The sequence below is a fragment of the Loxodonta africana genome, chromosome 19, assembly GCF_030014295.1.
Source record: "Loxodonta africana isolate mLoxAfr1 chromosome 19, mLoxAfr1.hap2, whole genome shotgun sequence".
In the NCBI taxonomy this organism is placed as follows: Eukaryota; Metazoa; Chordata; class Mammalia; order Proboscidea; family Elephantidae; genus Loxodonta; species Loxodonta africana.
This window is the reverse complement of record NC_087360.1, coordinates 8,115,704-8,141,932: the sequence shown is the minus strand read 5'-3', so window position 1 is coordinate 8,141,932 and position 26,229 is coordinate 8,115,704. Positions and strand designations below refer to the sequence as shown.

At 45.6% G+C, this 26,229-nt stretch overlaps 1 protein-coding gene across 2 annotated transcripts; it reads left to right on the top strand.

The window, feature by feature from the left end:
• Positions 1–10,156: 10,156 nt before the first annotated feature.
• On the top strand, positions 10,157–25,303 carry PSMD9 (proteasome 26S subunit, non-ATPase 9). Of its 2 annotated transcripts, XM_003420295.4 has the most exons (6): positions 10,160–10,375; positions 15,406–15,508; positions 18,000–18,217; positions 19,893–19,994; positions 24,153–24,241; positions 24,559–25,303. In XM_003420295.4, the coding sequence occupies exons 1-6, from the start codon at positions 10,238–10,240 to the stop codon at positions 24,584–24,586; spliced, it is 678 nt and encodes a 225-aa protein (XP_003420343.1). In that variant the 5' UTR covers positions 10,160–10,237; the 3' UTR covers positions 24,587–25,303. The 2 variants fall into 2 exon arrangements, with proteins under 2 accessions (XP_064128220.1, XP_003420343.1); XM_064272150.1 differs by lacking the exons at positions 24,153–24,241; positions 24,559–25,303 and adding an exon at positions 23,774–24,116 and having other exon boundaries at positions 10,157–10,375.
• Positions 25,304–26,229: the final 926 nt, after the last annotated feature.

Genomic DNA, 26,229 nt, shown 5'->3' with positions numbered 1-26,229 from the left:
TCGGCTCCAGAAACTGCCCCCTCCCCTTTTCCCTTTTGATCTAGGGGTGGCTGTGGCTCCCCAGTGTTGCTAACACCAGATGGCCTCATCATCTCTTATTTGTTCCTTCAGCCCTTCCTCTCCCAAAAAACCAAGCCAAGCCAGTCACCAGTTCTGACTCATAGTGACCCCACGTAACAGAATAGAACAGCCGCATAGGGTTTTCCAAGGCTGTAACCTGTACAGAAGCAGACTGCCACATCTCTCTCCCACAGAGCGTGGATGGTGGGTTTGAACTTCTGACCTTTCAGTTAGTGGCCGAGCACTTTAAGCACTGCACCACCAGGATTCTTCCCAGGACCCTGTAAATCCTTCCTTCATAGACTATTCCTCAGTTACCCTTTTGAGTTTGCCAGCTATTTCCTGATGGGACTCTGAATAGATTTAATAACTAGTGTAAAATTCCTAAAAACTCTGAGTGAGCCAGCTGACACAAGCCTGCCACCAGTTTGGACCTCAGCATCCAGCTCCTCATTCTATAGATGCAGGAACAGGGTCAGAGAAGAGAAGCGACTTGCTGGTTTGTCTGACTCGTAGGCTGGGGCTGCCACCACCTGTCTGTCAGTTTGTTGTACTGTGGGTGCTTGCATACTGCTATGATGCTGGAAGCTATGCCACTGGAATTTCAAATACCAGCAGGGTCCAGACTTAGACTAAGAAAGGCCTGGAGATCTACTCCTGAAAATTAGCCAGTGAAAACACTATGGACCACAAAGGAATGCTAATACAGTGCTGGGAGATGAGCCTCTAGGTTGGAAGGCACTCAAAACAGAGCGATTGTAACAATGAATTCGAGCATACCAACGATTGTGAAGATGGTACAGGACCTGACAACATTTCATTCTTTTGTACATGGGGTTGCCATGAGTTGGAGCCTACTCAGGGACAACTAACAACAACAGTCCAGGGCTGAGGTAAAATTGTAAAGCTGGGCGAGTCCTTCAGTTAAGCAATATTAATTACAGCCCAGCCAGGCTGTGCTGGGTAACTCTAGCTGCCTGGTTCAGTTTCCCATTTCCATACCTTCTGGCTTCCCTCTTCTTCTGAGATGAAGAACAAGCTACGTATTTACTTATTTTTTTAGCATTAGGTAAATATAAGCAGACATTCTGGCAAATTAGATTCCCATCCTATAGTTAGTACATAACATGTTCCATGGCCTTGGTTTCATTCTCCACAATGTGGGAACATCTCCCCATTTCCTCTCTGGGTTCCTCGTTTCCTTTGCTGTGTGTCTTTGAAGAGGCAAACAGCTTCTCATAGGACTTAGAAGTTTTCTAAAACACAGGCTCTGTTGGGTCATCAATGGCTGCTACAGGTAAGATGAACCAGAGCACCTGGAGGGGGGAAGTGTGAGGATTGTTCTCGGCCTGTCCCCTTAGAGTCCTCGAGTAAAAGCTTGCGCAGTCACATTTCTGAAGGTAGACACGCCCCAGTCCACGGGGGACTAACAGTACACGGCATGACGGGTAAACATGCACTTATAATACCAAGCAGAACTTGCGGAAAACAGCACAGCTTTGGGCGAGTCTGAGAATGATCCCAGGGGAGGTCATGTTTCAGCTGGAGTTAGCCTGGCCTGCAGGGGTAATCCAGAGAAGGGAAACAGCAGGCACGAAGACCCAGGGTTAAGTAAGACTGAGCAAAAATGCGCCAGACAGTGCTGGAAGTTCAGTGTGCCTGGATCATGGGATGTCGGGGCGGGGCTGTGGTGGGCATGGGGTATCAAAGGGCAAGCAGGCGTTAGAAAGGTCTCGAAAGCCAAGAGAAGGCACTGGAAAGCCATTGAAAGCTTTTCAACGGCAGAGTGATAGTGTCGCTCTTTGGAAAGTTTATCTGGCTGCTGTGTGGACCAATGAGCTAAAGAGGACAAACCTGGACACCGAGACAGCTCAGGGGCTGCTGCAATCAGGAAAAAGATGGAGGCAGCTGGGATGAGAGCAGAGAAGGAGCTGATGGGTGGATTTGAGGGAGATGAAAGGGGCAGGACCTACCTTTATTACCGTGACAGCAATGTTTGACAGTAACAGCATGCTGATTTATGGGATAGATCTCTTTCAGTTTGCGTGGGTGAGAATCTTGTCCTCGTTCCTTTTTATCCAGAAAGATTCCAAATCTCAGAAAAATTGCAAGATGGTACCATGAACATCTGTATATCCTCCACTTACATTTACCAGTTGTTGCATTTTGCTTACTGTGATGGTTGAGGTTGTATGTCAGCTTGGCTGGGCCATGATTCTCAGTGGTTTGGCAGTTGTATGATGTAATCACTTCCATGATGAGATTTGATAGAATGTGATCAACGCCATGATTGAGCCTGCTGTGAGTAGCCAGTCAGCTGAAAGGAAGTTTTCTTGGGCCTGTAGTCTGTATCCGAATATAAGCAGACGTTCTGGCAAGGCTCGGGCTTTTGCTTGTTCTGGATCCTTCAGCTGGCTCCTGTTCATCTGATCTTTGGTTCTTGAGACTTGAGCTAGCAGCTTACCTGTGGTCTTGCCTGCTGATCTTGGGATTTGTTGATCTTCACAGCCTGTGAGCAAGAGCCCTACTCTCTGACCCGCCGATCTTGGGTTCACCAGCCCCTGTGGCTATGTGAATCAGGAGAAGCCTCTAGATTCACAGACTTGGGATGTTCCAGCCTTTACAACCATGTGAGCCATTTCCTTGATATAAATTTCTCTATGTATATGTTTATACACTTTACGGGTTTCATTTCTCCAGAGAACCCAGCATAAGACACCTATATATACATACCCCTTTTTCCCCCGAATCACTTACAAGCTAGTTGCACAATAAGGGGATTTTCTTACACAACCACAATACTGTTATCTTACTGAGGAAATTTAACATTGATCAGTGCTATAATCTAAATTTGATTCCTGTACATGGAAAACACAGAAATAAATAGACTACGTCTGTGAAAAGAGACAATGGAAAAGCTCAACATCATCAATCAGAAGACAGCCAGGGGCCAACTGTGGAAAAGATTATCAATTGCTCATATGCAAGTTCAAGTTGAAACTGAAGAAAATTAAAACAAGTCCATGAAACCTTGAGTATATCCCACCTGAATTTGGAGACCATCTCAAGAATAGATTTGATGCAAATGACCAAAGACCAAACAAGTTGTTGGATGACATCAACAACATCATACATGAAGAAAGCAAAAGGTCACTAAAAAGACAGGAAAGAAAGCAAAGACCAAAATGGATGTCCGAAGAGATTCTGAAACTTGCTCTTGAATGTAGAGAGTAGCAAAAGCAAATGGAAGAGATAATGAAGTAAAAGAGCCAAACAGAAGATTTCAAAGGCTAGCTCGAGACGACTGGTTAAAGTATTATAATGAAATGTGCAAAGAACTGGAGATAGAAAACCAAAAGGGAAGAACATACTTGGCATTTCTCAAGCTGAAAGAACCGAAGATAAAATTCAAGCCCTGAGTTGCAGTTTTGAAGGATTCCATAGGCAAAACATTGAACAACTCATGAAGCGTCAAAAGAAGATGGAAGAAATACAGAGTCACTACCAAAAAGAATTGGTCTACCTTCAACCATCACAGCAGTGGCATGGATTGAATGTTGTCCTCCCAAAATACGTGCCAACTTGGTCAGGGCATGATTTCCAGTATTGTGTGGTTGTCCTCCATTTTGTGATTGTAATTTTATGTTACAGAGGATTAGGGTGGGATTGTAACACCCTTACCCAGGTCACATCCCTGATCCAATGTAAAGGGAGTTTCCCTGGGGTGTAGCCTTTACCACATTTTCTCTATCGAGAGTTAAAAAGGAAAGGGAAGCGAGCAGAGAGGGGGACCTCATACCACTAAGAAAGCAGTGCCGGGAGCAGAGTGTGTCCTTTGGACCCGGGGTCCCTGTGCAGAGAAGCTCCTACTCTGGGAGAACATTGATGAGAAGGCCGACAGAGAAAGAGAAAGCCTTCCCCTGGAGCTGCCAACCTGAATTTGGACTTCTAGCCTACTTTACTGGGAGAAAATAAATTTCTCTTTATTAAAGCCATTCACTTGTGGTATTTCTGTTATAGCAGCACTAGATGATTAAGACCAGGAAGTAGCATATGATCAAGAACGAATGGTACTGAAGGAAGAAGTCCAAGCTGTACTGAAGGCACTGGTGAAAAACAAGGCTGCAGGAATTGACGGAATACCAACTGAGATGTTTCAACAAACAGATGCAGCACTGGAGGTTCTCACTCCTCTATGCCCAGAAATTTGCAAGACAGCTGCCTGGCCAACTGACAGGAAAAGATTCCTATTTGCGCCCATTCCGAAGAAAGGTGATTCAACCGAATGCAGAAATTATCGAACAATATCGTTAGTATCCCATCCAAGTAAAATTTTGCTGAAGATCATTCAAAAACTGGTTGCAGAAATATAGGGACGGGGAACCACCAGAAATTCAAGCCAGATTCAGAAGAGGACATGAGATGACAACATCATTGCTGATGTCAGATGGATCTTGGCTGAAAGCAGAGAATACCATAAAGATGTTTACCTGTGTTTTATTGACTATGCAAAGGCGTTCAACTGTGTGGATCATACCAAATTATGGATAACATTGTGAAGAATGGGAATTCCAGAACACCTATTTGTGCTCATGAGGAACCTGTACGTAGACCAAGAGGCAGTTGTTAGAATAGAACAAGGGAATACTGCTTGGCTTAAAATCAGGAAAAGTGTGTGTCAGGGATGTGTCCTTTCGCCATACTTATTCAATCTGTATGCTGAGCAAATAATCCAAGAAGCTGGACTATATGGAGAAGAATGCAGCATCATGATTGGGGGAAGACTCGTTAACAACCTGCAATATGCAGATGACACAAAGTTCCTTGCTGAAAGTGAAGACGCTTTGAAGCACTTACTGATGAAGATCGAAGACTATATATAGCCTGAAGTATGGATTGCACTTCAACATAAAGAAAACCCTCACAACTGGACCGATAAGCAACATCATGATAAACGGAGAAAAGATTACAGTTGTCAAGGATTTCATCTTACTTGGATCCACAATCAACTCCCATGGAAGCTTGTTGTTGTTAGGTGCCGTCGAGCTGGTTCCGACTCATAGGGACCTTATGTACCACGGAATGAAACACTGCCGGCCTTGCGCCATCCCTACAATTATTGTTATGGTTGAGCCCATTGTTGCAGCCACTGTGTCAATCCATCTCCTTGAGGGTCTTCCTCTTTTCCGATGACCCTGTACTTTACCAAGCATGATATCCTTCTCCAGGGACTGATCTCTCCTGACAACATGTCTGAAGTACGTAAGACACAGTCTCGCCATCCTTGCTTCTAAGGAGCATTCTGGTTGTACATCTTCCAAGACAGATTTGTTTGTTCTTTTGGCAGTCCATGGTATATTCAATATTCTTTGCCAGCACCACAATTCAAAGGCATCAGTTCTTCTTCAGTCTTCCTTATTCATTGCCCAGCTTTCACATGCATGTGATGCGATGAAAATACCATGACTTGGGTCAGACGCGCCTTAGTCTTCAAGGTGACATCTTTGCTTTTCAACACTTTAAAGAGGCCTCTTGCGGCAGATTTGCCCAATGCAACGCGTCTTTTGATTTCTTGACTACTGCTTCCATGGGCATTGATTGTGGATCCAAGTAAAATGAAATCCTTGACAATTTCAATCTTTTCTCCGTTTATCATGACGTTGCTCAGTGGTCCAGTTGTGAAGATTTTTGTTTTCTTTATGTTGAGGTGTAATCCATACTGAAGGCTGTGGTCTTTGATCTTCATTAGTAAATGCTTCAAGTCCTCTTCACTTTCAGCAAGCAAGGTTGTGTCATCTGCATAACGCAGGTTGTTAATGAGTCTTCCTCCAATCGTGATGCCCTGTTCTTCTTTGTGTACTCCAGCTTCTTGGATTATTTGCTCAGCATACAGATTGAATAGGTACGGTGAAAGGATACAACCTTTGCACACACCTTTACAGACTTTAAACCACTCAGTGTCCCCTTGTTCTGTCTGAACAACTGCCTCTTGGTCTATGTACAGGTTCCTCATGAGCACAATTAAGTGTTCTGGAATTCCCGTTCTTCACAATGTTATCCATAATTTGTTATGATCCACACAGTCGAATGCCTTTGCATAGTCAACAAAACACAGGTAAACATACTTCTGGTAAGATCCATCTGACATCACCAATGGTATCCCTGGTTCCACGTCCTCTTCTGAACCCGGCCTGAATTTCTGGCAGTTCCTTGTCAATATACTGCTGCAGCCACTTTCGAATGATCTTCAGCAAAATTTTCCTTACATGTGATATTAGTGGTATTGTTTGATAATTTTTCCATTTGGTTGGATCACCTTTTTTGGGAATAGGCATAAATATAGATCTCTGCTAGTTGGTTGGCCAGGTAGCTGTCTTCCAAATTTCTTGGGATAGACGGGTGAGCACTTCCAGCGCTGCATCTGTTTGTTGAAACATCTCAACTGATATTCCATCAATTCCTGGAGCCTTGTTTTTCGCCAATGCCTTCAGAGCAGCTTGGACTTCTTCCTTCAGTACCATCGGTTCCAGATCATATGCTACCTCCTATAATGGTTGAACATTGACTAATTCTTTTTGGTATAACGACTGTGTATTCCTTCCACCTTCTTTTGATGCTTCTTACGTCAGTTATTATTTTCCCCATAGAATCCTTTGCTATTGCAATTCGAGATGAATTTTTTTCTTTAGTTCTTTCATCTTGAGCAATGCCGAAGGTGTTCTTCCCTTTTGGTGTTCTATCTCTAGCTCTTTGCACATGTCATTATGATACTTTACTTTGTCTTCTTGAGCTGCCCTTTGAAACCTTCTGTTCAGTTCTTTTACTTCATCATTTCTTCCTTTTGCTTTAGCTGCTTGAGGTTCAAGAGCAAGTTTCAGAGTCTCCTCTGACATCCATCTTGGTCTTTTCTTTCTTTCCTGTCTTTTCAATGACCTCTTACTTTTTTCATGTATGATGTCCTTGATGTCATTCCATGACTTGTCTGGCCTTTGGTCATTAGTGTTCAATGTGTCAAATCTATTCTTGAGATGGTCTCTAAATTCAGGTGGGATATATTCAAGGTCATATTTTGGCTCTCGTGGACTTGCTCTGATTTTCTTCAGTTTCAACTTGAGCTTGCATGGAAGCAGCAATCAAGAAATCAAACGACGCATTGCATTGGGCAAATGTGCTGCAAAAGACCTCTTTAAAGTATTGAAAAGCAAAGATGTCACTTTGAAGACTAAGGTGTGCCTAACCCAAGCCATGATATTTTCAATTGCCTCATATGCATGTGAAAGCTGGAGTATGAATAAAGAAGACCGAAAAATTGATGCATTTGAATTGTGGTGTTGGTGAAGCATATTGAGTATACCATGGACTGCCAGAAGAACGACGAAGTCTGTGCTGGACGAAGTACAGCCAGAGTGCTCCTTGGAAGTGAGGATGGCAAGACTACATCTCACGTACTTTGGACGTGTTATCAGGAAGGAGCAGTCCCTGGGGAAGGACATCATGCTTGGTAAGGTAGAAAACAAAACCAAACCCAAACCCAGTGCCGTCAAGTTGATTCCAACTATAGCAACCCTATAGGACAGAGTAGAACTGCCCCATACAGTTTCCAAGGAGCGCCTGGCAGATTCAACAGCTGACCCTTTGTTTAGCAGCCATAGCACTTAACCACTATACCACCAGGGTTTCTGGTAAGGTAGAAGGTCAGCAAAAAAGAGGAACACCCTGGACAAGATGGATTGACACAGTAGCTGCAATAATAGGCTCAAGCATAGCAAGGATTATGACGATGGTGCAGGACTGGCCAGTGTTTTGTTCTCTGTGTTGAACCAACTTGAGGGTGCCTAACAATGGCATGATCTAGATAAAATGAGTTCATATTCAAATTTCACCAGTTGTCCCAATAATGTCTTTCAAAGCTGTTGCTTCTTAAAAATCTATCCAATCAAGGATCATGCATCGCATTTAGTTGTCTTACCTCTCTCCTTTCATTGTCAATGTAAGAAATGTTAATGTATTTAAAAGCAATCAGTTGAACAAAATGTAGGAGGCCTAATGTAATTGATGGAGCCCTAGTGGTACGGTGGTTAAGAGCTACAGCTGCTAACCAAAAGGTTGGGAGATGTAGCCTCTCCTTGGAAATCCTATGGGGTGGGTCTACTCTGTCCTATAGCATTCTATGAGTCAGAATCGACTAGATAGCAATAGGTTTGTTTTGTTTTTGGTTAATGTGATTGGTTCTACTTTTTTTCTGTAAGAGATGATTGTTTGATTCTGAAATAATTTCAAACTTACAGAAAAGTTGCAAAAATAGTACAAAGAATGTTTGTATGTATTTTACCCAGAGTCGCCAGCCCTTTACATTTTCCCTTATTTATCATACTTTCTTTGCAAATACAATTCACATTTTCTTTTGAAAACATTTGAAAATAAATCGCCCCTTCCTCCCCTAAATAATCGGAGTGTATTTTCTAAGGTCATTCTCTTACATGATCACAGTGCAAGTATCAAAATTAAGAAACTTAACTTTGATACTACATATACCCATATTCATAGTTTCTCTAGTTATCCCAATAATCTTTTACGGTTGGTAGGGGGAAAGGTAGGAAACCAGAATCCAATCAAGGATCACGTATTGCATTTGGTTGTTTCATCTCTTTAGTGTCCTTCAATCCAGGCAATTTCGAGCTTCCGTGTGTGTGTGTGTGTGTGTGTGTGTGTGTGTGTGATTTCACAACATTGACCTTTTTTTAAGAGTTCAGGCCAGTTGTTTTGCAGAATGTCCCTCAATTTGGCTTTGTCCATTTGTTTTCCTATGATTAGATTCAGAGTAAGCACGTTTGGCATGAATACTACAGGTGATGTCCTGTCCTTTCGGTGCAAACTATTACACGGCACACGTCAAGATGTTAAATTTGTTCATTTGGTTAAGCTGGGTTGGGATTTTGGCTTCACATTTCACAAGTTGGGCAAGTTGGTTAGTGAGTCAGTTTTCTTGTCTTCAAATGAGTAATAATAATACTGGTTTCATGAGCTTGTTGAATACATGTAAGGCACTTAGAATAGTGCCTGGCTCTTTGCAAGCATTCAGTAAATAAATTATTAATATTATCATCACTGCTATTTTTACCAAACTGTATGTTGGTGTATTAGTAGGTGTGTGGAGTTGATTTTTGACTAACAGTCAGAAAATCATGTTCGACTCATAGCCACTCATGTGACACAGTAGAACTGCCTTCATAGGTTTCCTATATGCTGTAATGTTTACGGGAACAGATCACCAGATCTTTTCTCTCACAGAGCAACTAGTGGGTTTGACCTTTTGGTTAGCAGCTGAGCGCTTAACCATTGCACTACCAGGGCTCCTTCCAAAGTGTATCCTGTCCCCTTGCTGTTGAGTTGATTCTGACTCATAGCGACCCTGTAGGACAGAGTAGAACTGAACTGCCCCATAGAGTTTCCAAGGAGCTCCTGGTGAATTTGAACTGCGGATCGTTTGGTTAGCATAGTTCTTAACCATTATGCCACCAGGGTTTCCTCCAAAGTGTATAAAGACCTAATATGCGCTGTGCCCCATGCTGCACGTTCTTTTTCATCCCTCCAGTGCAGGGCGCATAGGAGGCATCTAAAGAGTATTGTTGGCTGACTGACAACTCTGAGATAGATTGCTATCAATATCGCACCATTTTACGGATGAAGAAACTGAGGCTCAGACAAATGAGGTGATTTACCTAGTGTCCCATAGATTGCCAGAAGTAGCAAGAACCAGGATCAACCTAGATTTGTCAGATCTTTTTTTTTTATTGGAAAATGGGGGATAAAGAAGTGAACTTTTGTTATATTCGTCAAGGGCTGTACAGATGTGAAGGTCTGAATTGCAGCGCCTTGCACAGTGCTCTGGCACATACATGCAGTAGGTGCTCAATAAATGCTTCAGACGTCCCCCGGCTTCGGTAGGGCGGGGACCGGGAATTCCAGGCGGCTCCACGCCCGGGCACCACAGAACCACGTGTTCCACCAGGGTGTGGCTTTCTGTGACCCCGCCCCACCACCGAAGCCACGCCCTTAGGCGCGCGCGCTTAGACAGCTGGGGTGTTTTGGCCCGCAGGGGGAGCCGTAGCCACAGTCTCCTCAGGCGTCCGTATCCAGGGAGCGGGGTGTCCAGAGCCCTGGACCAAGCTCCAAGATGTCGGGGAAGGACCGTGGCGAGAGCGAAGGCGCCCCGCGGGCCGGCGCGGTGACAGTCAGCGACATCCAGGAGCTAATGCGGCGCAAGGACGAGATCGAGGCGCAGATCAAGGCCAATTATGAAGTGCTGGAGAGCGTGAGTGTGGGCCCCGGCTCCCGGCCGGGCGTGGGGGCGCCCCGAGGCCTCCTGGCTGCCACCCCCAAGCCGGGGCGGCCTCGGCCCTGGCTCTTAGCCCTGGAGCTCGCCCTTCCTGGGAGGCCCAAGGCGCTGCAACTGCGGCCTCTGTCGGCAGCAGGCAGCACCGACAGATAACGTTAACAATAATAACAACGTTGACAGGATGGCAAGCGCGTGTGGAGCCCTTACTGAGTGCCAGGCGCTGTCTTCAGTGCTTTACATCTGTTAGGCCATTTAAGGCTCCCACCAGGCCTTTGAGGTTATTACTGTTAGATGCTGTCGAGTGGGTCCCCGCTCATAGCGACCCTAAGTACAACAGAAGGAAACACCGCCTGTCCTGCGCCATCCTCACAATCATTAACGTTTCAGCTTATCGTTGCAGCTGCGGTGTCAGTCCATCTTTGTTAAAGGTCGTCCTCTCCTTTACTGACCCTCTGCTTTACCAAACATGATGTACTTCTCCAGGGACTAGTTCCTCCTGATAGCGTGTCCGAAGTATGTGAGATAAAGGCTGGCCGTCTTCACTTCTAAGCAACATTCTGGCTGTATTTCTTCCGAGACAGATGTGTTCATTTTTCTGGCAGTCCATGGTGTATTCAGTATTCTTTGCCAACACCGTACCTCAAAGGCATCTTCCAGCTTTCACATGAATATGAGGCAATTGAAAATACCATGGCTTGGGTCAGGGCACCTTAGTTTTCAAACCGACATCTTTGCTTTTTAGCACTTTAAAGAGGTGTTTTGCAGCAGATTTGCCCAATGCAATACGTTGTTTGATTTCTTGACTGCTGCTTTCATGGGCATTAATTGTGGATCCAAGTAAGATGAAATCCTTGACAACTTCAGCCTTTTCTCCGTTTATCATGATGTGGCTTATTGGTCCAGTTGTCAGGATTTTTGTTTTCCTTATGTTGGAAAAAAAAATATTTATTTATTTTTTTTTATGTTGAGATGTAATCCGTACTGAAGGCTGTGGTCTTTGATCTTTGTTAATAAGTGAAATAATAGTGTCGTTTGAGGTGGGTACTATTTCTCCCATTATAGGAATGAGGGAACTGAGGCATTCTTTAATTTAAACTTGCCTGAGGTCACAGAACTAATAAGTTGTGGAGAGGGTGGTGGTCACCACCACCATCAGTCCTTGTTGAACGTTTACCAGGGTGGTGTGCTTTGTTAACTATCTTACATTGGTGTTTCTAACTTTAATGAGCATTAACGGAGGTCTTGTCAAAATGCAGGTTCCGAAGTACAGGGTTGTGTGGCCAGACTCTCCGTTTCTATCAAAGTCCAAGGGGATGCTGCTGCTGCAGGTCTAAGGACTGCACTTTGAGTAGGAAAAAGCCTGTTGGCCTCCGAGTTGATTCTGAGTCATAGTGACCCTACAGGACAGAATAGAACTGTCTCATAGAGTTTCCAAGGAGTGGCTGGTGGATTCGAACTGCTGACTTTTTTGTTAGCAGCCAAATGCTTAACCACTGCGCCATGTTCTGTACTCACCTGAGTAGTACTGGTGGCGTGGTGGTTAAGCAGCATGGCTGCTAACTAAAGGTCTATGGTTCAAACCCACCAGCCGCTCTGCAGGAGGAAGGTGTGCCAGCCCGCTTTTGTAAAGATTATAGCCTTGGAAACCCTTTGGGGCAGTTCTACTCTGTCTATAGGGTCACTGTGAGTCCAAATCCATGACAGTGGGTTTTGGTACTCACCTGATAAAGGGGGCTTATTGCTACGGAGGAAACAGGTTGAAAGTGGGGCACACCTTTGCCCAGGATTGTGCAGCTTGGAAGTGGCAGGGTGGGGCTTGTTCCCAGGCCTGTCTGGCTTCAAAGCAGTTTTTCCTATGCCACCCACTGTAAAACCAAACCACAAGTCAATTTGCAGGGGTCAAGTAAATCAAATACATCTTATATAGGACAAAATGGGGTGCATTTTAGGTGGTGGAAGTAAGCTGAAGTGTCACGTGGAGGCAGGGTACTATTTTACTGGTGTTAACTGTATGCCTGAACAGTGCTGCTTTTCGTGTGCATTAAATCGTGAAACCCTCACAACTGCCCATGGAAGTTGGTGTGTTCTCCTGAAGCTTCAAAATGGGAAGTCACTTGTTCAGAGTCACAAAGTGGCGTTCAGACTTCAGGGCTGTTTAGTCCAGAACCTGTGCTTTCAAGCTCATGCCAGCAATTTCTCCAAAGTCAGTTACTTTTCTACCAGATGCTGAAATCTGTATGCTTCCTTGCTGTTAGTCTCTTGATTTTTTTTTTTTAAAACTGACATTTTCTTTACATTTCTTAAATTTAAGAAAATCTTCTTTTTCTTTAAAGAAATGTATTTTAAAAGGAAACTTTATATTTCTGCAGCATCTGGAAAACCAGAATCTCTTCCCTTATATATAAGGTAAAAATGCCAAGCAAGGCGACAGAAAGTGGTAATTGCCTCCAGCTAGCTCCTTTGCTTCCTGAAGGCTTTCATCTTGAACCCTTCCTCTCTATTTGTTAGAAAAGAAGTAGAGAGCTAAAACTATAAATCTCTTAAAATAAAATAGGGGGGTAAATCTTCCTGATCTTGAGTTAGGCAGAGCCTTCTTAGATATGACACCCAAAGTACAAAATCAAACCAAAAAAAGAAAAAAAAAAAAAAGGATAAATTGGACTCATTAAAGTTAAAAACTTGTGCTTCGAAGGATGAAATCAAGAAAGTGAAAAGCCCCCTTTGTCACTGGGTGGTGCCTGGCTGCCGTCACTGAACATTTTGATCAAAGATTCTGTAGAAGAATCCCGTTCAAAAGGGGGAAAATGCAGAAGAGATTTTCAAATTCTCACACAGTGCAGACTTCAGGGAGCCAGAGGCTGGATGAAGCCCTGAAACTATTGCCCTGAGATAATCATTAAACCTTAAACCAAAAACATCCCCTGAAGTCTTCTTAAAACTAACCAGTAGTTTAGCTTAACTAGTAAAGAATGTTTGCCTTGAGCACTGTGCTGTTTTAAGAGAGATCCATATGGGATCAGACTGATAACAGCAACTCAAAAGATTAGATAGGAACCTTTGAGGCCAGTGAGTTCATGTTAATGGGGGAGGAACTAATCAGAGAAGGAGGGTGGGAATGGGTGCACAGCTGAAGAATGTAATCTGCGTCACTGAATCGCGCATGTAGAAACTGCTGCATCGGTGTGTGTTTTACTGCGTATATTCTCAACAACAAACAAAAGTGAAAAGACAGCCGATGAAATTCAGGATGCTCCATCAGGAGAGCCTTAATTACAGCTGCAGAGACCCTTTTCCCAAATATGGTCACACAGTTACAAGGATTAGGACTTGGGCATATCTTTTTGGGGCCCATTGTCCAGCCCACGACACTACGTATGTCCCTGGCACTGTACCAAGCACAGGCCAGGTCATTCATTCTCATAACAGGTAGGAAGGGAGGTAAGGGTTTTTATTCCCATTTTAAAATTGAGGAAGCCGAGCCTTCAAGTAGTGAGGATCTTAGCCTCAGCAGACACACAGCTTGTACAGGCAGAAGGGAGATTCACATCGAAGTCTTACGCTGCAAAGCCCCCGCCCTACACCACATGACATGTTTTTATTGCTTTAGCACATTATGCTTTTTTTTTTAGTATATGAATTTTTTGTTTGATTTTTTTTTTTTTATTGTACTTTAGATGAAGGTTCACAGAGCAAATTAGTTTCTCAATAATCAATTCATGCACATTGTTTTGTGACATTGGTTGCCAACCCTAGGACATGCCAACACTCTCCTCTTCTAGACCTTGGGTTCCCCATTACTAGCTTTCCTGACCCCTCCTACCTTCTCATCGTTGTCCCAGGGCTGGTGTACCCCTTTAGTCACATTTTGTTTTATGGGCCTGTCTAATCTTTGACTGGAGGGTGAGCCTCAGGAGTGACTGCAGTACTGAGTTAAAAGAGTGTCGGGGCCATACTCTCAGGGTTTCTCCAGTTTCTGTCAGACCAGTAAGTCTGATTTTTCTTTTTGTGAGTTAGAATTTTGTTCTACATTTTTCTTCAGCTCTTTCTGGGACCCTGCACTGTGATCCCTGTCAGAGCAGTCGGTGGTGGTAGCCAGACACCATCTAGTTGTGCAGGAGTCAGTCTGATGGAGGCCGTGGTAGTTGTGGTCCATCAGTCCTAGTGCATTATGCTTTGAATTATGAAGGAAAAATCTTAGAAATGTTAAAACAAACGTACTGATTTGAGTCCACCCACTGCCGTCGAGTCTATTCCGACACATAGCAACACTATAGGACAGAGTAGAACTGCCCCATAGAGTTTCCAAGGGGCACGTGGTAGATTCGAACTACGGACCTTTTGGTCAGCAGCCGTAGCACTTAACCATTACGCCACCAGGGTTTCCTTGATTTGAGTAGGACCATCCCATGGTCGAAATTCAAAATCTACAAAAAAGATATAAAATGAAAAGTCTGCCTCCCTCCCTGCACACCAGCCATCCAGTTCCTCTCCCCAGAGGCACAGGTGATATCAGCGCCCCCTTCCAGAGATGACAAGGTCTTTGAAAGTCCTCTCGGGTCCCTCTTTATTTTCAGAAGACTAAGATCCTGCCCCAGCTGGATATTCTTCGGGGTTTTCACTCCCTTCGACCTTCCAAGGCCACCACCAGGTGTCAGCTGCCCAGGAGAGGGAGGGTTTGGAGGAGTTGAGGAAGAGATGGCCTTGGGAATGATGCTCGGAGGAGTCTCTGGTTTTATCTACACTCTTCTAACTTCAAAAAAGGAGAATGTATTTCATATATGACTTGTGTGATTGAATGTTAATTCTGAAAGATAGTGTACATGTCCAGGGGTAGCTGTGAGGTGGGTGGGGTTAGGGAAGCACCTGGTATGTGGAGGTGACCAGCATTTGGCAGTTATCCTTATAATAATACAGTGTCATCATTGTTTCTGCATGGGAACAGGGCCCGGGGCATGGGACCCTGAGGAACTTTGTGGAACCTTGTTAACCATTTTTCTTTCTTTCAGCAAAAAGGAGTTGGGATGAACGAGCCCTTGGTAGACGGCGAGGACTACCCCCGGTCAGATGTAGACCTGTATCAAGTCCGAACCGCAAGGCACAACATCATTTGTGAGTGACCCTCAACACACAAATCAAGTTATCGCAGTTAGTGGCGTCTGTCCCCCGCCTTGTCTGTGTTGTCAGAATGATCTCATCATACCCGTTGAGGGACTGAGAACTAAGTGAACGGGCTGGACTCTGTTGTTGTTGTTGTTAGGTGCCATTGGGTCGTGACTCATAGCGATCCCATGTACAACACAACGGAACACTGCCCAGTCCTGCACCATCTTCACAATTGTTCCTACGCTTGAGCCCTTTGTTACAGCCACTGTGTCAGTCCACCTTGTTGAGGGTCTTTCTCTTTCGCTGACCCGCTAGGGCTCTATTTTTATGGTTTCATTTTTGTTTTGTTCTTAAGAACTTCATTGTGGATGCTTTATTAAAAAAAAACAAAAACCCAGAAACCTCAGTCAAAGATTCCTTGCAAAGCTGATCCAATCAATTATGTGTTTGGTAGAAATCATGTCCAGCTGTTAGTGATAGCAGCCTCACTACAGTGACCTAAACATAAAAGGGTTTAGTCTCTCGGCAAAAGACATCTGGAGGGAGGCAGTGCCGGGCTGGCCGGCAGAGACCCGGGCCCCTCTTTGCTCTGCCATCCTCAGGGCATGGCTTCCAGCTTTTTTTTTTTTAATTGTGGTGAGATTTATATAACAAAATGTTTCAAGCATTTTTATGTGTACAGTCCGTGACATTACTACCTTCATCATGTGGTCCAGCCATCGCCACTGTCCGTTTCCGAATTTCCGCCACCTTAAACAAACTCTACTGTTGCTGAATTTTTCACGACATTAAACAAAAACTCTCCACCTCTTCAGCAACACTGCCCCCCATTCCCCTCCCACCCGCCTCTGGTAACCACTGATAAACTTGGATCTCCTTGGATCTCCAAGCATTTGCCTATTCTGGACATGGCTTCTACCTTGAAGGCCTCCACGTCCACGTTCTACACAGGACGAAGGGGGAGGAAGAAGGTAGGAAGGGCAAACGACCCTATGCCAGGTAGGACCATTCCTGCCAGTCCTCGCCCCAGAGAAGTTCCCGCTTTCATCTCATAGGCCCTGCTGCCTACAAGAAGGGCTGGGAGTGTGCTCTGCCATGTTGTTGTTGCTAGGTGCCATCAAGTCAATTTTCTCTCAGAGCAAGCCCATGTAACAAAGGAGAACTGCCCCATGGGGTTTTCTAGGCTATAATCTTTACAGAAGCAGCTTACCAGGCCTTTCTCCTGCAGAGTCGCTAGGTGGGTTTTGGTTAGCAGCTGAGCATTCAACCATGTGCGCCAACAGGGCTCCTTTGTACTCTGCGATAGGCATGTCGGTAACTTATGCTGGGGATGGGATGCCCAAGTGCCATAATGCCTGAGGACCTCAGCCTGGCTCCACAGTGAAAGGGGCAGAGGGACCAGGTCCCGTGGCCGCACATGGCCACCGCTGAACACACTTGGCAGGTGACCCTCAGGTGTGGGCGTGGTGGGGCTGACAGTGGCACCCCGCTGAAGGCTTCCACCCAAACCCCTCAAAGGGCGTTGTATCAGCGACCTGCTCAATACCAGTGTGGGGTTCTGAGGAGCACAGGCAGTTGCTTTTAGGTTAAAGAAAGGAGTCGTTTCTGAGGTGGTAAAATGCCAGCGGACATATTGGATGGGCCTGCAGACACGACTTGTTCGACCACGTTCATTGTGGCCCACATGTTTTGAATTAGTTCTCAGTGTTGGAAAAAAATCAGAGGACTTCTCCACAACTCCTAATTTCCTGAAAAAGCACAGGTCTGGTGACACTGGCGCTGCCTTCCCAAGCCTGTCGTTGGCGAGAAAGCACAGCGGAGCCTCTTGCTCCCTGTGACGTCTTCCAGGTGGGCGTCCCCAGCCACTTGTTACTGGGCGTAAATGTCATGTTTTCTTCTGAACGTGATGAATTGAGAGAACAGCGGAATGTTCATCAGACCCAGGCGCTCCCACTGCCTGCCCACCACACCTGGGCCTTGTACGTGTTCGCATTTATGGCCGAGGGTGCAGCTAGACGGTGCCTCACTCTGTCACCTTCCCTGAGGTCCTAGACTAGCCAGTGCCCATCTGTCACTGCAGTGACTTGTCCCATGTCTGCCTTCCTTGCTGGACCGTAGACTTCGTGAAGGCTTGTGTTGACTTCTTCACTGATTTGCCCTCAGCGTCTACCCCAGTGTCTGCCATGGATGAAAAGAAAACAGAACAGTTGCCGTCGAATCTATTCTGACTCATGGTGACCCCATGTGTGCAGAGTGGAACTGCTGCACAGGGCTTTCAAGGCTGTGACCTTTTGAAAGCAGTTCAGGCCTTTTTTCCAAGGAACCTCTGGGTGGGTTCAAATTGCCAGCCTTTTGGTTAGTAGTCGAGTGCTTAACCATGTGTGCCACCCAGGGGTTCCTGTGAATGAAGCACTCATTAACATCCAGTGAATGAATGTGGGAGCCTTGCGTCCTCAGCTCTCTGTCTTGGCCCCTGACGCAGTGGTTCTTATCCCAGGCTTACAGAACGATCACAAGGCGGTAATGAAGCAGGTGGAGGAGGCCCTACACCAGCTGCACGCGCGGGACAAGGAGAAGCAGGCTCGGGACATAGCCGAGGCCCAGAATGAGGCCATGAGCCACAGGCCGGACCTGAGCCCGAGCGAGAGCCCCTGCCCCCCTCGGGCCTTTGCCAAAGTGAACAGCATCAGCGCCGGCTCTCCAGCCAGCCTGGCGGTAAGTCAGGGCCCCGGGACCCAGAGGGCTCCATGGGCTGTGTGGCCTTGGGGCGAGGGGACGGCCAGAAGACAGACCCATCCCGTCCACGCTGGAGGGGAGCAGCTCCGAGTTCATATACTCGCTCAACAAACACTGACCGGGGCCAGGGCTTTGGAGAGGAGCCGGCCCCTGCTGTCCACTGCACTGGTGGATGACACACCTGTCATTGGTGACGACTGGGACTCGGAAAGGGTGATAAATGTCTGAAGAGAAGGGGAGAGGAACTCTTCGTGGGCTCCTTGTAGCTGGGCACCACCTGATAGAAATAACAGTGGCAGCAAGAGCTGCCACTTGCCGAGTACTTGCGTTGCACCAGTCATCCTGCCAGTGTGTTACACATCTTCCCTGCTATCTTTATGTTATAGCAGCTTGTGAGGAATAATGCCTATAGCATACACTCATCCATTTAAGGTATACAGTTTAGTGGTTTTTCGTACATTCAGAGAGCTGTGCCTCCATCACCAACAATCAATTTTAGGACATTATATTATCCCCAAAAGAAGCCCTATACCCCTTAGCTTCACCCCACCCCTCCTAAGCCCCCAGCCCTAGGCAGACACTACTCTCCTGCTTTCTGTCTATGGATTTCCCTGTCGAGCTTCATCTGTGCTGTAGCCTGTACCGGAACTTCATTCCTCGTTTCTGCTGAATAGTATTCATTGTATGGAGAGACCACACTTCATTTATCCATTCACCAGTTGATGGACATTTGGGTGCTTTCCACTCTTTGGCTGTGGTGAATAACGCTGCTATGAACATCTGTGTACAAGTGTTTGGGCGGACATGTATTTAATATTTAACCCCCACAGCCACCCTCTGGGGTAGGTACTTGTCTTTACTAGTATGTTACCCATGAGTTAAAAGCCCCGAAGTTGTGAAGTAGCTGGTGCCGGGACATGTCACTCATAATGGGGCGCTGGGTCCTGTGCCAGATCCTGCTGGTCCTCTCTGATGGCTGCTCGTCCAGAGTTAGCCATGAGCTCCATTTTATTCACTGCTGTACCTGCAGCATCCAGTCTGGTTCTAGAGTTGGCACACTGTAGATACTTGATGAAGGGGTGAACGAAGGCTGATCTGTGTTCTTAGGACTCGGACAGAAGGGTCACTCTGGTCCTGGCTCAGCCTTGTGCCTGCAGCTGCTTGTTGGGAAGCTCCTGGGGCAAACACGTGTCCTGTCTGAACCTTGACCACCGCTGCTCTGCTGTGGTTGCAGCCAGAACGGGCGCCCAGAGCACGGGTGGTTTCATTGTGGAGCTGCTGGCTTCAAGCAGAGCTGTGTCGGCTGCTACCCCTGCTGCCAGGCTGGCCTAGCTCTTCTTGCCCCTGAACCTGGATCAGGACCTCAGCGAGCTGTGTTAGGCCTTCAGGTGGCCTCCATACCACCAGCTCTCACAACTTCAGCAGGTCTATTACTAGACCTGTCCAGAAGGACCCCTTGGAGGGAATGGCCCAGTTGTCCTTCACCCCTTCCTGCATGAGGTTTCTAAATCCCTTACCTCCTCCTTTGAGCCTGCTGTTTTCTCCTGAAGAAAACACGCTCTTTACCTTGATGTCGCATTGGGTATCGAAAGGTGACCAGCACGAGAAGCACAGTTCACCCCTAGCCTGGTTTTCCCTTCTCTCTTTTCTTTAGGGTCTGCAGGTGGACGACGAGATTGTGGAGTTTGGCTCTGTAAACACCCAGAACTTCCAGTCGCTGCAGAACGTGGGCAGCGTGGTACAGCACAGCGAAGGGGTGAGTAACCTGGGGTTCCGGGCCCTGGGGTTCTGAGCCAGGAAGCCTCGCCAGGGCCTCTGAGTGCTGCCATAACGCTGCTGGTTCCCAGGCACGGGCCCTGCTCAGGCCTCACCCTGCTGTTCCCTCGCCTGAAACACTTTTCTTCCCCGCACCCTCTTACCGCTCTCATCTTTACACAATGACACCTTCCCAGGGAGGCCTTTCCCAGCCACCCCATCTACGATACCCCTTCCCACCTCCCTGCCCCCTCGGCGTTATTCTTGCCCCGGCACATACAGAATCTAGCATTTTGTCTGTCTGTCTCCTCCCGGTGGGATGTCAGCTCTCTGGGGCCAGGGATGGCTGTGTTTTAGTGACTGCTGTATCCTGGTCACACAGCAGGGGTTCAGGGAATGTTTGTTGTGTAAATACTTACAGCTGCCAGGCATTGAGAGTTTATTGTGTTCTAGGCAGCTCTGTATGTACATATTCTTATTCAGTCCTTTGGAGACAGGGATTGTGGCTATTTCCATTTTACAGCTAAGAAAACAGAGGGCCAGAAAGGGCAAGGAACTGCCCAAGGTGTCAGTCAGTTAATAGATGGCAGAGAAGGGACCTGGACCCAGACTGCCTGTCTCCAAAATCTCCTCTCAGTGAAGAGGACCCACTGCTTCCCATAGATGACCTGAGCCCCTACTGTGTGCCAGCCCTTCGTCAGGCACTCAGTCACAGGGGGCATGGGACACGTGGGCCTGTCCTCGTGGAGCTTATGTTGTTTCCTTACAAATTATGTGGATACATTTATACATGTTCTATTTAAATATTTTTAACAAACTTGAAATCACACTGTAGTTAATGTCTTTTAACTTACGACCATACCTGATAAAAAAACTAAACCCATTGCCATCCACTCGATTCCGACTCATAGCGACCCTATGGGGCAGAGTAGAACTGCCCAATAGAGTTTCCAAGGAGCACCTGGTGGATTCGAACTGCGGACCTCTTGGTTAGCAGCTGTAGCATTTAACCACTATGCCACCAGGGTTTCCGAACATATCTAATAAGAGTTTAATATCCAGAATACATAAGGAACTCCTACAACTCAAGAGTGAAAAGACAGACAATCCAACTAAAAATGGGCAAAGGACTTGAATAGACATTTCTCCAAAGAAGACATACAAATGATGAATAAACACATGAAAAGGTACTCAACATCATTAGTAATTAAGGAAATGCAAATCAAAGCCACATAAAGTACATCCGCTAAGATGTCTGTTATAAACAAAGTGGAAAATAACAAGTGTTGGCGGGCTGTGGGGACATCGGATCCCTCACCCATTGCTGGTGAGACTGTAAAATGGTGCAGCTGCTGTGGACAACAGTTTGGTGAGTCCTCCAATTGTTTAATGGTTACAGGGGGTAGGGGAGGGAAGAATGGTGAATTGAAGTGAACTGAATTTCTGTTTGGGGTAAAGAAAAGCTTTTAGAAATAGATAATGGTGATGGCTGTAGAGCATAGTGAATGTAATTAATGTCACTGAGTTGTACACTAAAAAATGGTTAAAATGTTATTTAAAAAAATTAAACAAAGAATCAAAAGTGCGAGTTTCCATTTAACTCTTGTTTTTCTGGTGTTACTGTATCTTTTTATTGTGGTAAAAACATATATGATAACATTTGCCATTTCAGAATTTTTTGTGTGTGTAATTCAGTGACGTTAATAACACCGGCCATTTGTGCAGCCATCACCGCTATCCATTTCCAAATTTTTTTATCACTCTTCACAGAAACTCAGTAGCCGGTAAGTACCCGCCCCTGTAACCACAGATGGACTTTGCTCTCTATGCCTTTGCCTGTTTAGATACTTCTTATAAGGAGGATCACCCAATTTTGTCCTTTTGTGTCTGACTTACTCCCTTTACTCTTTAATCCCATACTTCTTCCTGGAGATTAACACTGTGCATATCCTGTACATTCTTATCTGCATTTACATATATATTTTTTATTATATGTGTAGCTTTATAAAGGGTAAATGGGATCATTTATACCAGAGGGTTTGCCACTTGCTTATTTTACTCAAGAGTTCGCCTTGAAGTTACTTCATTCTTTTAACGGCTGCTTAATTGTTAGTAGTATGGGTATCTCCTTGTTTATTTTTTTTAAAAATGTTTTAATTATACAAACAACCTAAAATATATTCTTGAAATGAATACAGATAAAGTGAAAGTCCCCTTAACCATCAACCCCAGTTCTGATCCCTTCCCCCTTTGATTTATATTTTCCCTGCTCTTTTTTAAATACAAGTAATGTGTATGTAGAAATACATAGTTTTATTTTCAGCTCTTTGCCGTCTTCTACATACCAAAGCAAAAAACCTGTTATTGTCCAGTTGTTTCCAACTCATAATGACCCTGTAGGATAGAGTAGAACGGCACCATAGAGTTTTCAAGGGGGAAGGAGCTGGTGGATTTGAACTGCCGACCTTTTGGTTAGCAGCCAAGTTGTTAACCACTGCACCACCAGGGCTCCATCTTCTGCATAGATGGTATAAGCAGTAGCTGATATTTTGCCACCTTGCATTCTTCACTTAACAGTGCTTCTTGGAGATCTTCTCATTTGGCGCCTACCCGGTATTTTTCACTGCTGCGTAGTCCTCTGGGCATGAGTGGAGTGTAGTTTGTTTATCCACTGCCTGATTAATGGACAGTGAGGCTTTTCCAGTTTTACACTATGAGGGGTAGTAGTGTGTACTTAATAATGACTGTGCACTTCCCCAGGTAAAGTAGAATTATAAGCTGAAGGCATATGTACAAGGAGCCCTGGTGGCACAGTGGTTTAGCACTTGGCTGCAAACTGAAAGGTTGGCAGTTCAAACCTACCAACCGCTCTGCTGGAGAAAGTTGTAGCAGTCTGCTTCCATAAAGGTTACAGCCTTGGAAACCCTATGGGGTAGTTCTACTCTGTCCTGTAGGGTCGTTACGAATCAGAATCGACTTGACGGCAACAGGTTTGGTTTTTTCAGCCCTCTAAAGAGCTGCGTTATTTCTGGTTCTCTCAGGTAGTGTATATGAGTGCTTATTTCTTTACCCCTCTCCAATTATCTTATTATCAGTTGACGGTCAAAATCCAGGTGGAAAATGGTATCTTGTTTGAAATTTGTAATTTCTTTGATACGTACTCCCCTTCACTTTAATTTCTTTTTAAAAAGAAATTAATATATACATGGGAGCCCTGGTTGTGCAAATAGTTAAGCATTCAGCTGCTAATTGAAAGGTTGGCAGTTCAAACCCACCCAGCAGCCCCATGGGAGGAAGACCCGGTGATCTGTTCCCATAAGGATTACAGCCAAGAAAACCCTATGGCGGCAGTTCTGCTCTGTCACATGGTTTGCTATGAGTCAAAATGAACTCGACGGTACCTACCACCAACAACAATATATACACATGGCAGAAAAACTTCATGGTACAGAAAGATACAAGAGTGAATGTCTTTCTCTTTTACCTCGAACTGCTAGTGCTTTTCTCTGGAAGTAACCACTGGTAACGGTTTTTTTTAAAAAATTATTATTCCAGAAAACTTCCTGTGCACAAAAGAACACATACGTCCTTTTAGAAAATATATTCAAATGGATTTATACTTTGCTGTATTTTTTTTTTTTTTTTTAACTAAAACAGCTTCATTCAGTATAATATAGTTGAATGATACCTGATTGATGGAATTTTGGGTATTTTAGTTTTGAATTTATAGACAGTCCTGGAATGAACACTTTGTTCATGTATCCTTTTGTGCTTCTGCAGGATCTGTCTTGTTGGTGATGATTGCCCAACGTGGTGAACATAATTCATGTCACCGAATTGTACACCGAAAAATGGTTAAAATGGCAAATATTTTGTCATATGTATTCTACCATAATAAAAAATGTATCTTGAATGCACCTTTTAAAGATTTTTTTTTTCTGGACACATGTTTCTCCAGGAAGATGGTACGGAGTCACTCCCCCACCCCCCGTGGCTCCAAGAGTCCCACGTCGCCCCCCGCCCCCGACTCTTGCCAAGGCCGTGATTATACTTAAGATAAAATTCTTACCAATGTGATGGGTAAAAAGGGTTATTTCAGCATTTTAGCCTGAATCTCCCTGTGTACTAACGAGGCTCACTGAGTTTATCTTCCTTTCAGAAACCACTGAATGTGACAGTGATCCGAAGAGGGGAGAGACACCAGCTTAGACTTGTCCCGACGCGCTGGGTGGGAAAAGGACTGCTGGGGTAAAGTACCTGTGTCCTTTCCTTCCCACGACAGTGGCCGTCGAGTGTTTGTTAGATATAAAGCTGGGGAGGGGAATGATGGAAATCCCCAGAACGCAGCATGTGGTGTGACTGAGGCAGGGGTGGGGGGAGCGGGCCCTGGCCTCTCTCCCGAGAGTCCCTTTGGGTCTGATTCAAATGCTCTTTCATTAACTAGACATTTGCGTTAAAAGCAATAAAGAACACAGGTGGAAAGCTCGGAAGGGTTCAACTTCTGGTCTTAGGAACAGAGCCACCAGGCCCTGAGCGCTTCCTTTTTTCTTTTCTCCTCCTTCCAGCTGCAACATTGTCCCTTTGCAAAGATGACTGTCCCTGGGGAACAGGAACAGAAAAGCATCTTCGCCTGCTTTGGACTTGGGCCTGCTGGGCCTCCCTCGTTCTCTTCTTTCCCTGGAGTTCATGGGTCTGGAAGCGGCCGGAAGCCTGAAGGTCTAGGTGGCGGAAACACTGTGGCCGACCAACATGATCTGCCTGCATGAAGGCCTCGTTCAAACCTGACCTGTGCTTAATGTCTTTACAAATCAGGCGGTGGTCCTAAGTGAGGATCCTCCTCGTGGTGGGCGAGTGGGAGGGAGCTATTCTGGCAGGTGCTTACATGGCTTTATTCTCTTATGGAAAAAAAATTCAAATAAATACAGTTTTACAGTGTGGTGATATGAATGTGGTATCACCCCAGCTGAATTTCTTATGGACCTCACAAACCAAAGCTCAGCTGGGGGTCAGAGCATCCTCATAGGAACATACGGGGCAGAACAGACCGGCAACAGTGCTGACGTTAGGCTTGCACTGACCCGTTGCTTCTCTGGTTACAGAAATTGCCAGGTCGTTATGCGTATCCTCATCAGTTGGGCCTCTGGGACCACAAGTGCTCCCTTTGGAGAGCGGGGAAACCCTGGAGTCAGCCAGCCTGGGTAGCGAGGATATCCATTGGTGTTGGTTTATTCTGCCGTAATCCACCAGAGGGCAGCAAGGTCTTCTGTAACCACCAAAACCTAAAAAAAAAAAAAACGCGTTGCTTTTGAGTCGATTGCGATTCGTAGCAACCCTATAGGACACAGAAAACTGCCCCATGGAATTCCCGAGGCTATAATCTTTATGGAAGCCGATTGCCAAGTCTTTCCTGCGGAGCCGCTGGTGGGTTTGAACCACTGACCTTTCCGTTAGCAGCTAAGTGCTTAACTGTTGTACCACCAGGGCTCCTTTTGTAACCACCAGAGGGTAGCAAGCGCCCTTAACTGGAGCGCTGGTGGCTCAGTGGTTAAGAGCTTGGCTGCTAACCAAAAGCTTGACAGAGTTCGAATCCGCCAGCTGCTCCTTGGAAACCCGGTGGGCAGTTCTACTCAGCCCTGTAGGGTCTCTGTGAGTCGGAATTGACTGGACAGCAATGGATTTGGTTATTTTTATTTATTTTTAACAACAACTGCAAATTAGCTCCTAACTTGACTTAAGACTGGACCTCCCAGCCATGCCCGCATACCAGCACTGTCTGGTAAACTGCTAAGGCGTACTTGATGATGCTGGTAAGAGCACAGTGTTTGCAGATCTGACTGACTGAGGACTGGGGAACCGTTGATTCCTTTTTCCCTCTTATTTTTTTCTCTCTTTCAGCCTGTTAAATGCGCGTCAGTGATTCTTCTCACTTTCTTCTTCTCTCAAGGGTACACAGTGTTTACTGCCACAGTTCTTGCAGCCCACTTTCCGCCTCACTGGAGGTCCGGCACCTTCTGCTGAGGAATAGCCGTGTTCTTAGGGTTGGATTTGCTTGGGAGCCCTGGTGGCGCAATGGTTAAGTACTCAGCTGTGAACCGAAACGTCAGTGGTTCAAACTCACCAGCTGCTTTGTGGGGGAAAGATGTGGCAGTCAGCTCCGGTAAAGATTTCAGCCCAGGAAACCCTAGGGGGCAATTCTACTCTGTCCTATAGGTCACTGTGAATCAGAATCGACTTGA